The sequence below is a fragment of the Chiloscyllium plagiosum genome, chromosome 21, assembly GCF_004010195.1.
Source record: "Chiloscyllium plagiosum isolate BGI_BamShark_2017 chromosome 21, ASM401019v2, whole genome shotgun sequence".
In the NCBI taxonomy this organism is placed as follows: Eukaryota; Metazoa; Chordata; class Chondrichthyes; order Orectolobiformes; family Hemiscylliidae; genus Chiloscyllium; species Chiloscyllium plagiosum.
Genome location: NC_057730.1, coordinates 19,274,540 through 19,286,479, shown reverse-complemented (window position 1 = coordinate 19,286,479; position 11,940 = coordinate 19,274,540). Strand labels below are relative to the sequence as shown.

At 39.5% G+C, this 11,940-nt stretch overlaps 1 protein-coding gene across 3 annotated transcripts; it reads right to left on the bottom strand.

The window, feature by feature from the left end:
* Window positions 1–6,284: 6,284 nt before the first annotated feature.
* LOC122560586 (parvalbumin, thymic CPV3-like) lies at window positions 6,285–10,865 on the bottom strand. 3 transcript variants are annotated; one of them, XM_043711365.1, is made up of 5 exons: window positions 10,684–10,766; window positions 9,678–9,748; window positions 9,433–9,565; window positions 6,817–6,926; window positions 6,285–6,546 (listed from the first exon to the last, which is right to left on the bottom strand). In XM_043711365.1, the coding sequence occupies exons 2-5, from the start codon at window positions 9,736–9,738 to the stop codon at window positions 6,521–6,523; spliced, it is 330 nt and encodes a 109-aa protein (XP_043567300.1). In that variant the 5' UTR covers window positions 9,739–9,748; window positions 10,684–10,766; the 3' UTR covers window positions 6,285–6,520. The 3 variants fall into 3 exon arrangements, with proteins under 3 accessions (XP_043567300.1, XP_043567301.1, XP_043567299.1); XM_043711366.1 differs by having other exon boundaries at window positions 9,678–9,745; XM_043711364.1 differs by lacking the exon at window positions 9,678–9,748 and having other exon boundaries at window positions 10,684–10,865.
* Window positions 10,866–11,940: the final 1,075 nt, after the last annotated feature.

Below are 11,940 nucleotides of genomic sequence, written 5' to 3'. Positions count from 1 at the left end.
TACAATGAAATATATAAAATTTTGCATGGCTCGTACATACAGTTCACAAACTTTGTTTGTTCATGTCACAATTCAAGGGCACATTTTTCTGCTTAAATCTACCATTGTCTCCTGCTGCCTTGACATTTCCCATCCAATTTCCCATCTTTTCAAGTGTCAAAAGTGTGGTTGTATACTCTGATCGCTGCTCAAGTCTTTCGAGTAATTTTCTGCCATCTTTCCAAACTCAATAATTTGAGGTGAAAGTTTTAAAATCAAGGAGTTGCCAGGCAATGAACCAATGGTTGGAGGCCAGCCAGAATGAGGATTCCAGGAGAAGGTGAACTGGGGCAAAGTTGTGAGATGGATGACGTTATGGAGGTGGAAACAGGTGACCTAGGTATTGGAGCAAATTTATCAGTTAATGCCATCTTGCATGTTTTTTAAAAAATCTTTTGTCAACAGTGTTGTCAACATCAAAGCAAATTTCTAGTTTTGAGGTATTTTATGACCTTTATCTCTAACTAGTAGGAGCTTATTTTATTAGAGCCTCAGGAGACTGATAGCAAATATGCAAACTGTTATTTTTACTGAAGGATCATTACTCAAATAACTCAAGGCAATTTATTTACTTCAGTTCCCATTCAGTACTAGTACAATGACCAAGCTTGACCTCTGAGATTGTTTCGTCCCCAGACCCATCCAATGACATGTATCAGGAGATTGCATTCTGGATGAGATGGTGTCCCTGAAGAGCAATATTTAATATAAGGATAATTGTTTGAAGGGAACTCTGAAACAGAACAGTGGCTGACAGAACATCTCTTGTTGCTTTTTAAGTATCCTTAAACTGACCTACTGGATAAAAATCAGACAGTTGCTAAGAGTTCAGCAAATGGATGGAAAAGTAATCAGTTAACATTAAAAGAAACCTGAGTTCCATCTCATTGACAAAGACGTTTTCTTCACATGCAGTAGCAGTCAACCAGCACCCTCTATGTCCTGCCACTTAACCAATTTTGGATCCAATTCACCTCCTGAAAATCCATGCTGACTTTCTTGATTAATTGTTGTCTCTCTAAGAGGAGACTGATTCTGACCCTCAGAACTTTTTACAAAAGTTCCCCTGCCACTGTCATTAGACTCACTGGCCTATAGATCCCTTGTTTATCCCTGCTACCCTTCTTGAACAATAGTACAACATTAGCTGTCTTTCAGCCATCTGGTGCCACTCTTGTGGTCAGAGAGGATTTGATAGTTAATGTCAGAGCCCTGTAATCACTTTTCTTGCTTCCCACAGCAGCCTAGGATATTCTATGGCACACTCCTGGTCCCAGTACCAGTTAATAACACATCTCACCCCGGCCTGGGGATTTATCAAGTCTAAGCCTACAAATATCATTAATACCTCCTACCTCTCAATGCTAATTTATTCAAGTTTATTGCAGTCCCCCTCCCTGATTTCTATGCTTACATCATCCTGTTCAATAGTGAATATAAATGCAGAGTACTTGATTAAAACTTCACCCGTGTCTTCCAACTCCACATACAATTTGCCACTTTGGACCTTGTTGGACCTTCTTTATCCTCTTTACTGAATTTCTAAAGTGTCCTTGGATTTTCCTTTATTTTACCTGCCAATTTTTTCATGTCCCCTCTTCATTCTCCTAATTTTGTTTTTAAGTAATGCTCTGCACTTTCTATATTCTTCCAGAACTTCTGTCAGATTTAGTCCTTGATTATCTACAATAAGCGACCCCTTTTTCCCCTTATGCAGCACTGAGGTGGTGTGTAATCTGTTGAAGCGCTGCTATTCATGAGGAATAGCTACATTATGTTCCAGCCGTTGCTATTACCAGACAAGTCAGATCCCAGGTTGAAGCCTGGCTTGATAGAGCATAGTATTTTTATTTAATGAGGTGGCATTTAACTGAAACATAAGCAAGTGATTCTGTGGAATTGATTTTAACAATGAACAGTAGTTTGAAATGCAAAAGAAATAAAGATAAAACAGTTTAAACCAAACTATTTACTCATGACACAATTTGAACAATTTTAAAACACAGTAAAAATACAACATTCGATCTATCCCAGCACCATCCTTTATAGTGCTCAAAGATGAGAAAGAGTTAGCTTCTCTGTCACATCTATATATTAAACTTAATTTTTTTTTCAATTCCAGGTCTTGAGCATTTGGTGGTCTCTTTGATTCATCATAAAACTGAACTTAGATTTTTTCAACTGGAACATCAATTAAAACTGTTACACTGAGATAACCTATATCCTCTTTGTTCTGCCTGTTGTTACATACATATCACCTCAATCATGACTTAGAATCATAGAGATGTACAGCACGGAAACAGACCCTTTCGGTCCAACCCGTCCATGCTGACCAGATATCCCAACCAATCTAGTCCCACCTGCCAGCATCTGGCCCATATCCTTCCAAACCCTTCCTATTCATATACCCATCCAAAAGCCTTTTAAATGTTTCAATTGTGCTCGCCTCACCACTTCCTCTGGCAGCTCATTCCATACACGTACCACTCTCTGTGTGAAAAAGTTGCTCCTTAGGTCTCTTATATATCTTTCCCTTCTCACCCTAAACCTATGCCCTATAGTTCTGGACTCCTCCACCCCAGGGAAAAGACTTACTCAACAATGAAAGCAAATAAAAAAAACTCTGACATGACTCAACAGAAAGCAAGCTTGTGCTTCTCAACATTTATTCTATCTGCCTTTAAAGCTCTCCCAATGCAGTTCTCAAGGACTCACTTGCTAATAATACATTTTTCAAACTGGCTTTAGAAATACTGTCAAGTTAATCATTAAATCCCCTTCATGCATGCAGACCAAAGCCATGCATTTAGTTCAAATCCCAAACTTGAAAATAAACTTCAGGTATATCAAGATATATAAAGAAATTACATATTTTACACCATAGTGCATCCAAACATTTTTTCTGTAGTGTTAAAACACTTTCTAGGCCTTTTCAGAGACTTGTGGAATCTGCAGTCAAGTATAGGTCACGTATATATCAGTTACAAATATCAGATTTCTTAAGTAGACATTAAGGAGCCAGTTAGATTTTTAAACTATAGTCTGGTAGTTTCTCACGTTTATCAATTAATTGAACTTTAATTTGCCCAAGTGTCATGGTGGAAATAGACTTCATAGCTCATGTATCTGGATTACTAATCCAATGATATTGCAAATGTGCAATCATTCCCTAAAGTCTACAGTCTTCACCAGATCACCAAATTTTAATGACTTTGTAACAAATATCCAGAATAATAACTGGTTCATATGCATAATAACTGGTTCATATGCATAATTTATGCACAGTACCTATCAAACCGAAGAGCTAGTAATTATAAGAACTAAATATTCCACAACTTTTTTATCCATTCACAGAACGACGGTGTCACTGGCTAGGCAGCCATGTATTACCCATACCTAATTGCCTTAATTAACTAAGGGCAGTTAAGAGTCACCACATTGCTGTGGGTCTGCAGTTACATGTAGGCCAGACTAGGTAAGAATGGCAGTGTGACGAATGTGTTCTGGGAAAGCACAGCAGGTCTGACGAGCAGGAGAATCGATGTTTCGTGCATAAGCCCTTCATCTGGAATGTAAGAACTATAAAACTTCATAAGGATGGCAGTTTCCTTTCCTAAAAGGGAGTTAGTGAACTAGATGGGTTTTTCCAACAATTGAGCATGATTTCGCGTTCTCTCTTAGACTCCTAATTCCAACTTTTTATTGAATTAAAATTCCACCATCTGCTATAGCAGGATTGGAACCTGGGTCCCCAGAACATCGCCTGGGTCTCTGGATTACCAGTCCAGTAATAATACCAAGAGCAGTTTAACTGATTTCTGATCTTGAGCTAACAAGAGTAGGAGGAGTGGACAAATTGTTGAGTATGGGGGAGATTGGTTTCTCACTCATCAGCTCATACCATCAGTCATCAGGGTTAAAGCTGGTGGGTTTCAGGTTCCAAATTGTCTTCTTTTTGTAACTGGAGTTGACGAACGACTAAATAAGCAATGACATGCTACCAAGTTCCTTTTCTAGAAGATTAATGGCAAAAATCTAATTCTTGTAATTTCTGCCATTAGACATAATCAGGGTATGTATGTTCATCCTCTCAAGTGTATATGTCAGAAACATCAAGGAATTGTGAACAGCTTCCTTCTTGAGCTCAAAGTTTGTGCGAAGATTTGTAGCTCGGGTGCTCATTGCTGTGGTTCTGTTCGCCGAGCTGGAAGTTTTTGTTGCAAACGTTTCATCCCCTGGCTAGGCGACATCATCAGTGCTTGGGAGCCTCCTTCCTTCTTGAGCCTCCAGTAACTGTGCCTTCTAGTCTGTGTCACTCAATCCAAAACGTTGATTCTCCTGCTCCTCAGATGTTGCCTGACCTGCTGTGCTTTTCCAGCACCACACTCTACTCTAATCTCCAGCATCCACAGTCCTCACTTTCGCCTCACTCAATTTCAGTCAATCCTCCTTTTTGTCTCTTACTCATCCTGATACTTCAGTTGCTAGCAGCCTTTAAAGGAAGGTGAGCCAACAGGCATACTTCTTTCCACTCACCCCATGAATTGCTCAATGGAAAATCAATAAATTATTAACAAGGTTCTGAGCATTGGCAACACTAGTGGTTAGAGGCAAGAGATTAGAGAAGGATCACTGATGACGCATTTTTTTATTTCATCTTGTGTACTGGCCTGGAATATGGACAAGAAACCATGCAAGCCTCCTGCATTTGAGCACATTATCCAAGACTTGGATGAGTTGGGGTGTTATTGAGACTTAAGCGTTACAGAAGGGAAAACTAAGTTTGATACAAATGAGCAAAGTAAATTTCCTGAAAGCAGCTTTAGCAGCAGGGTAAATGTGTGCATTCCAATTGGGTTCAGAGGAAATTATAACATTGAGAATGGAAAGGTACATGTATAAATTAGGAGCCTTTTTTTTTTAAAAAAAAGTCACTTTGTATTGCAACTTTCATAACCACTGGACATCCCAAAACACTTTATACCCAATTAAACACTTTTTGATGGGTAGTCCCTGTTGTAATGTAGGAAATGCAACCACCAATTTGCAATAGCAAAATTCCCTCAAACAGAAATGCTAAATAAGAATCGATTATTTTGTTGATCGAGGGATAAACATTGGCCAGGAGAGCAGAAATAATTACTCGTGGGATCTTGTATTTCTGTGAGGGCAGACAAAACTTCATTTGAAACAATCACCAACCACAACTCTTAGAGCCAAAAATCTCTGACTCAGGAATGAGAGTGCTATTATTCAAGTCACTGCTAATGCTTAAAGAACAGCAATGAAATTCTTTTACATTATATCCTTTCTAAAGAGAGTCTAGCTTTAACCAGTGTTAATTTACTGAGCAGGATTTTAATCAGATTAACAAATAGTTTAAAGATTTACAATGCAAGGTGGATTAAAACATGTAAATTATTCACAACTTTAAGTCTGCATTCTCAATCTGCATGATAAAATTCAACTTTTAATTCAGGTTCTTTCAATATTCTCATAACATGGTGATCAAACTCTTAAATGGAAATAGATTGTTATTTTAAATTTGCTATTTAAGCGTGACAGTCATTGGCTATCTATGAATACATATACACTTATGTTCTGGGAAATGTATAGGACGTAAACTATATGATAGGTAACAGCAAGTGCCACATTTTTCTCTTCAGGTAAAAATGGAAGCTTCCAGGAAGCTGTTTGAAGAGCAGTAAATAATTCTGTTAATGTCCTAGCCAACATTCTTTCCTCAACCAACAGAAGAAGAGAAAAAAAAAAATCAGGTCATTCACCTTGTCATGACATACTGGATTTTGCTTAATAGCCACTATACTTTAAATATAATCTATTTGACACTAGGTGCTTTGGGCCCTCCTGAGGAGGTGTACGTGATATATAAATGAAAGCTCTTTCCTCAATTGATAGAACTTGGTGAAAAAAAGAAATTCAAAGATATTGCAATATAATAGAAGCCTCTATATGAAGGATTGGGAAATGCAGCCAAAAAATCAAACCCAAGGGACTTCCAAAGGATATTAGTTTTGTTGCAAATTGTGTTCCTATCTGCATAAACCCCATCTCCAAAAGAGAGAAACATCATGGAAAATTTGTATTGCATTAGATTTTAAAACCTGCAGATTTTTAACATCAGGATTTTACCCACACAAGCTCTGAACTAGCAGGGTTAAGTTTAACTTAACTCAAACTTCTGAACAATCTTGAAACAGATATGGTTGCAGACAAGAAAAGCATTTGGATACAAGGCAAAGTTTTTTTTTATTGTTTTCAGTCTTCCAGAGACATTACATGTACAGAGCTGGTTAAACCACACATTGAACATCAGATTATATCCGAATGCTTGAAGTGCTTCTAACATCTCTTCAATACAGCAGAAATATGTCGTTTATGCTGCACTTGTGCCATTCAAACTTGTGCCTTGTTTTTAAATGTACCTTTCCACTCAAACGGAGGTGGAAATAATGTTGTTCTATGAGAGTACCAGATCGACAAATTCTGTAAGATGAGAACATTTGTTAGATATGAAAGCTTTTATAGTTCTTAAATTCAGTGGATAGCATCAGTTGCTTTAACTATATGCTTCAATACCCCTAAACAATTTAGAAGATTTGTAAGCATGAATAAAATGCTGAAATGGTAGAAACCAAATGATCAAAAGTGATTTTTAACTGTTAAAGTCAAGATTTAAAAAACCATCCACATTATGGGTTGCAGCTGTTCAAATGTTTGAAAATGATAAGTCTTTAAAGATTAAAATCAACATACCATCAGTACCAAGTCTTCCATCGCCATCTTTATCTCCTCCATCCATGAATGTCTTGGTCTCCTTGTCATTCAGCACCCTAGCTCCAGCAGAGAACCTCTGCAGGAAATACCTGGAAGAGCAAAGCCAGTTAAAGAATGAATCCAAATGTTTTCATCAAAGGCCATTTGGGAACATAATCTTCATCCCATGATTTCAAGCACTTGTTATTTAACAGTGCTCTCAGGTAACAATGATGTCTGGTCTGGTTTCCAAATCCAATTGAAGAACAATCTATTTCTCCATTGTTGGTACAAATGACTACGGGAGAAAATTGTTGTATTGCATCTCAGAAAATATTGCAATGTGCATTAGCTAATGATTTTATGGTAAAGAATTAGGACATTTAAAAAATTTACATAAAATAAAAACATTTAAAAGTCTAGAATTCGTTTGTAGAATGATCACGACATTCAATAATCCATTTAGTCACAAAGCCAAGCAATCCTGTTGCTGGAATTAGTTTGGATGGTGAATTATTCTTTAGCCAGAGAGCAGATGGAGTGTGGAACTTTAGGTACCTCTGCACTCAGACGGAGCTGGAAATAATGTTGTTCTATGAGAGTACCAGACCGACAAATGTAGATACATTTAAAGGAGTAGCTAGGCACATGAGGGAGAAAAGAATAGAAGATTATGTTGATGTGTTGAGTTGTAATTTCATGGAGGGAGGAGCAGAAACTGTGTGGAACAAACACTGCCCTGGTCCAGTTGTGTCTGTTGGATTGTTTCTATTCTACATATGTAATTCCTAGGCCCAACAATGTCCAACTAAGGATCCAAGATATATCCCCGATTCCGTAGAGACCAATAAGACACCAATTTCACATAGATGAGGAAAATTTCAGGCCTGTTCGGAGTTGAATGATATCTGCCAAGGTTGTAATGATAGCAGTCCAATTGGGTTTGGATTCTTCAAGCAAGGGAAGTGGGGAAATTAGTATGTTGCTGTCCAGAGAAAGGGCAATGAACACTGCAGAGAAAGGGCTTTTACTGTTACATATAAAATTATGCTCCAGGGTTCGTTACTTCCCAGGCAAGAAAACAAACTGTAGAAGTTGTCTCAATGTGCTTTTTACAAAAGTGGTGCGAGTCACTTGTTCACATGATTTATAGCTTATAAAGGCAATACAGAGGAGTACGGCAATAAAGTAAGGTATGACCATTTATACAGATCTATTAACAACCTCAGGCTATATCAAAGCACACCATTCAATGAAGTACATTAGCTGTCATATTATAAAAGTATGAACAAGATCTTGCAACAAGGTGATAATCAACTAGTGGTGTTAGCTGAGAGATTAACATTGGTGAAGATAGAATAGTGAAGGCAGCACTTAGTATGCTTTCCATTATTGGTCAGAACACTGATTTGGGAGGTCATGTTGCGGCTGTACAGGAAATTGGGTAGGCCTCTTTTAGAAAATTGTGTACAATTCTGATCTCCCTCCTATAGGAAGGATATTGTGAAATTTGTGAAAGACTTAGATGAATGTTGCCAGGATTGGAGGTTTTGAGCTATAAGAAGCTGAATAGGCTGGGGCTTTTTTCCCCTGGGGTGGAGGCTAAGGGTGACCTTATAGAGGTTTATAAAATCCAAGGGGCATGGATAGGATAAATAGACAAAGTCTTTTTCCCTGGGTGGGGAAGGAGGAGTCCAGAACTAGAGGACATAGGTTTAAGGTGAGAGGATGGAGTGTGTATGGAATGAGTTGCCACAAGACGTTGTGGAGCTGGCGCAATTAAAACATTTAAAAGGCATTTGGATGGGTACACGAATAGGAAGGGTTTAGAGGGATATAAGCTAAGTGCTGGCAAATGAGACTTGATTTGTTTAGGATATCTGGTTGACATGGACGGATTGGATGGATGGGTCTGTTTCCATGCTGTACATCTCAATGACTTGAAGATACTGGGGAGAACGTTTCTTCCAATGGTGCCAAAAGATCTTTTACATCCATCTTTGGAGGTGGAGGTGCATCGTCATTTAAAAACTGTCCCATTGAGGAGATCTGTCAGTTCAGCACTCTCTCTCACTTTGGAGTGCCAGCCTGGGTCTGTGTTCAAGTTTCTGGAGTGGGCTCCAACCCATGACCCTTGATAATGGAAGCAGTAAGAGAGAGAGTGCCACCCACTGAGGCACAGTTGACACCACAGATGGTTACTGGTTTTGTATCTCCATGTGCATTCCTTCTCCTGAAGAGAAACAGTGGAAAGTGTTGGAAGGAGCAGCAGGTTGATTATCGAATCTGTTTGAAACATATAATGAGGCTTCTTCAGTACTCACTAAGTCTTGATCTGATCCAGATCTTTCACTTCAGTGGCAGAGGCATCACCTAGTCAGCCTCAGGAAGGGTTATTGTGCTGCAGTGTTAGTGCCCTTACGTCTGAGTCAGGAGGTCCACTTTGAGGTCCCACCAGATTCAGATGCATGTAATAACATTCCCAAACAGGTTGCATAGAAAATATCCCAATGCAATGGCAAACTATTCCCCCCTCCCCCACCAAAGATTAGCTCGGAATTCACCATCATTTAAAATCCACGTACAAAAAAGGAACCCAAGCTGGTTATGTCTTACTTTAATTCATCTTCTTCGATGAACCCACTGTCATCATCATCAATAGCTCGGAAAACTTTCCTGATGTCTTCGGCGGATTTTTTAGATAGACCGCAAGTCATAAAGAATTTCTTGCAGTCGAAGGAGTTATTGGCTGTGGAAAAGACAGGGAATGTATGCATCAGGGAATGTATGCATCAAATCCGACCTCCTTCCATCAAAACGGAATGATGCTGATATACAAGAAGCAAACAGGGATACAGTACCTTGGCATTCCTTTAAAGCAGTGGAAATGTCAGCAACAGACAGAACGTCAGTGATTTCCATTGTGAAACTGCTGGGAAATTAAACATAACAGGGGGTTGAGGGGGATAAGTGGGAGGTGCCCTTCTCTTCCCTAGCCTGCCACCCTCTCATATATCCTCCGTCTTCTTTCTAACTTTCCTCTGTAATACACCATCACTTTTTCGCCCGCTACCCCTTCACCCTCTGTTTCTATTCTCTCCCACTTTCGCTTTCACACATTTGGATACTGCCTTGCGCACAACTCTCTCTCACACAAACACACACAGTCACGATTCCTTTCTCTCATAAGATACAGTCGCCTCAGAAGACGGGACCTTCAGGCATCGGCGTACTCATTCGGATTCAAGATTGAAACTATTGTTATCCGCAACTGATCTTGTCGCTCGCCTTTCCTCCTCTCCATCGGTTTCGGATGAGCTTGCAGTATTTGTGATATACATTCCCCTTGCTGACTGGGCTTCAGTCACTGCCGCACTACACAGGACACTTTTCAGGGAGCGAGCTAATTAGATCCATAACTTCTCTTCCCTTATAGCCCTGTGTGCTTTGCCATAAATGCATTATATATTTACATTATGCCCACATTATAATCGACAGTTTCAGCTAAATGTGAACATTATTAACCCAAGTTGCAATACTCGCCCATGCTACTTTGGGGAACACATTTACAGAGGGGGAATGTCTTCCAGATGTTCACACGTTCCGATATGTGGAGACTGTTGACTCCAATCCAAAAAAAAAGGTCCCAGGGTCCGACCCTCACACTCAACCCAAATACACTGAAGAAACTTAAACCATTACATCTCCACAACTCCTTAAAGCACACGTTACTAGAGCACAGCCAAAACAAAAAGCTACTCAATGAATTTCAAAGAAGTTCCAATTCACTTCTCAACTACGTTTGAGAGTCGATCTATTGGGGAAACGAAGAAGGGTGATTTTCCATCCCCCTCAGAAAAATCTCACCTCTCAGGGTATCTCTGGGCCTTGCACCAGATGGGAGCGAAGTACCTTGTCTGCGTGAGCTCTCCTGGAAGACCTGCTTTATATGCAGCCCATTAAGGTGACTCTTTGCTGTACTTGGGTTGTGTCGCATGGATCAGATGGACGAGTTTCACCTGCTATTGAATTTCCGAACCAGCTAATGAACTGCTTCTATTTATATTCCCCCAGCACACCTGATATGTGTAATGTGTGTTTTGTTAGGCTCTTACTTCGCATAACAAATAACTTCATACTTGCAAGATTTGAAGGAACATTTTTTTAAATGACGTCTAGCTTGCGTTGTAAACTGTAGTCCAGTCTCGGTTTTCCAAAGTCGAGGGCATGTAAATACTCTCTCCCTTCCTTCCTTCGGGCAATCCAACCGTTTTCATTTTGTTTTAGCTGGGATATTAACGGAGCTGAACGTGAGAACAGTGTTTGCTCCATTAATGCCAACGGGTGACTACAGAGCGGGAGTTTTCACTTGCCTGACCAGGAAGTGTGGGATTTTTAAAAATCTTGTTCCCTCATGGGATGTGGGTGTCCCGCCTGTACCAGTATTTGTTGTTCATCCTTCATTGACCTCAACAGCTTGCTACACATCATTTCAAAGGGTAAATTCAGAGTCAACCACATTGCTGTGGGTCTGGAATCACATCTAAGTCAGAACGGGTAAAGATGGCAGATTTCCTTCTCTAAAGCCTTACTATAATAGTTTCATGACACCATTACTGAAACTAACTTTCAATTCCAACATTTTTTTATCGGATTGAATCCACAGCTGTTGTGGTGGTATTTGAACCTCTGCCCTCAGACCATTACCTTGGGCCTTTGGCATAATAATCCAGTGACATTACCACCACACTACTGTCATCTGCAAACCGGCTTATAGGCTTTGTTGTGGAAAATGGAAAGGTAAGTTGAGTCAAAAAATTCAGAGTTGATTAGAAGAGGATCTACAATACTATGGCCCAATCTTTGATTCCTCTGTTCAGGAAGAGTGAGGATGTTGCATTCCACCCTGGTTCCCAATTATTTTTTCTCAACTTCTTTCACAGAATGTAGGTGTCACTGGCTTCGCCAACATTAAATGCCTATCCCTAACTGTTCATGAGAAAATTCCAATGAGCAAAATTCTAGTGAGGTGTTGTCCTGAAATACTGCAGTCCTTGGGACATAGACATAAAAAGAGTGCTGTTAGGAAGGGCGTTTAAGGATTTTCACTATTGGCAATTACAG

Bases quoted from the DNA above. Each gene is read 5' to 3' on its own strand.
- LOC122560586 (XM_043711364.1), bottom strand. From the start codon at position 10,813: ATGCGACACAACCCAAGTACAGCAAAGAGTCACCTTAATGGGCTGCAT. The intron at 6,927-9,432 runs GTAAGACATAAC...TTGCTCTTCCAG, and splicing joins ATCGAAGAAGATGAATTAAA to GTATTTCCTGCAGAGGTTCT. The intron at 6,547-6,816 runs GTATGTTGATTT...CTCATCTTACAG, and splicing joins TGGAAGACTTGGTACTGATG to AATTTGTCGATCTGGTACTC.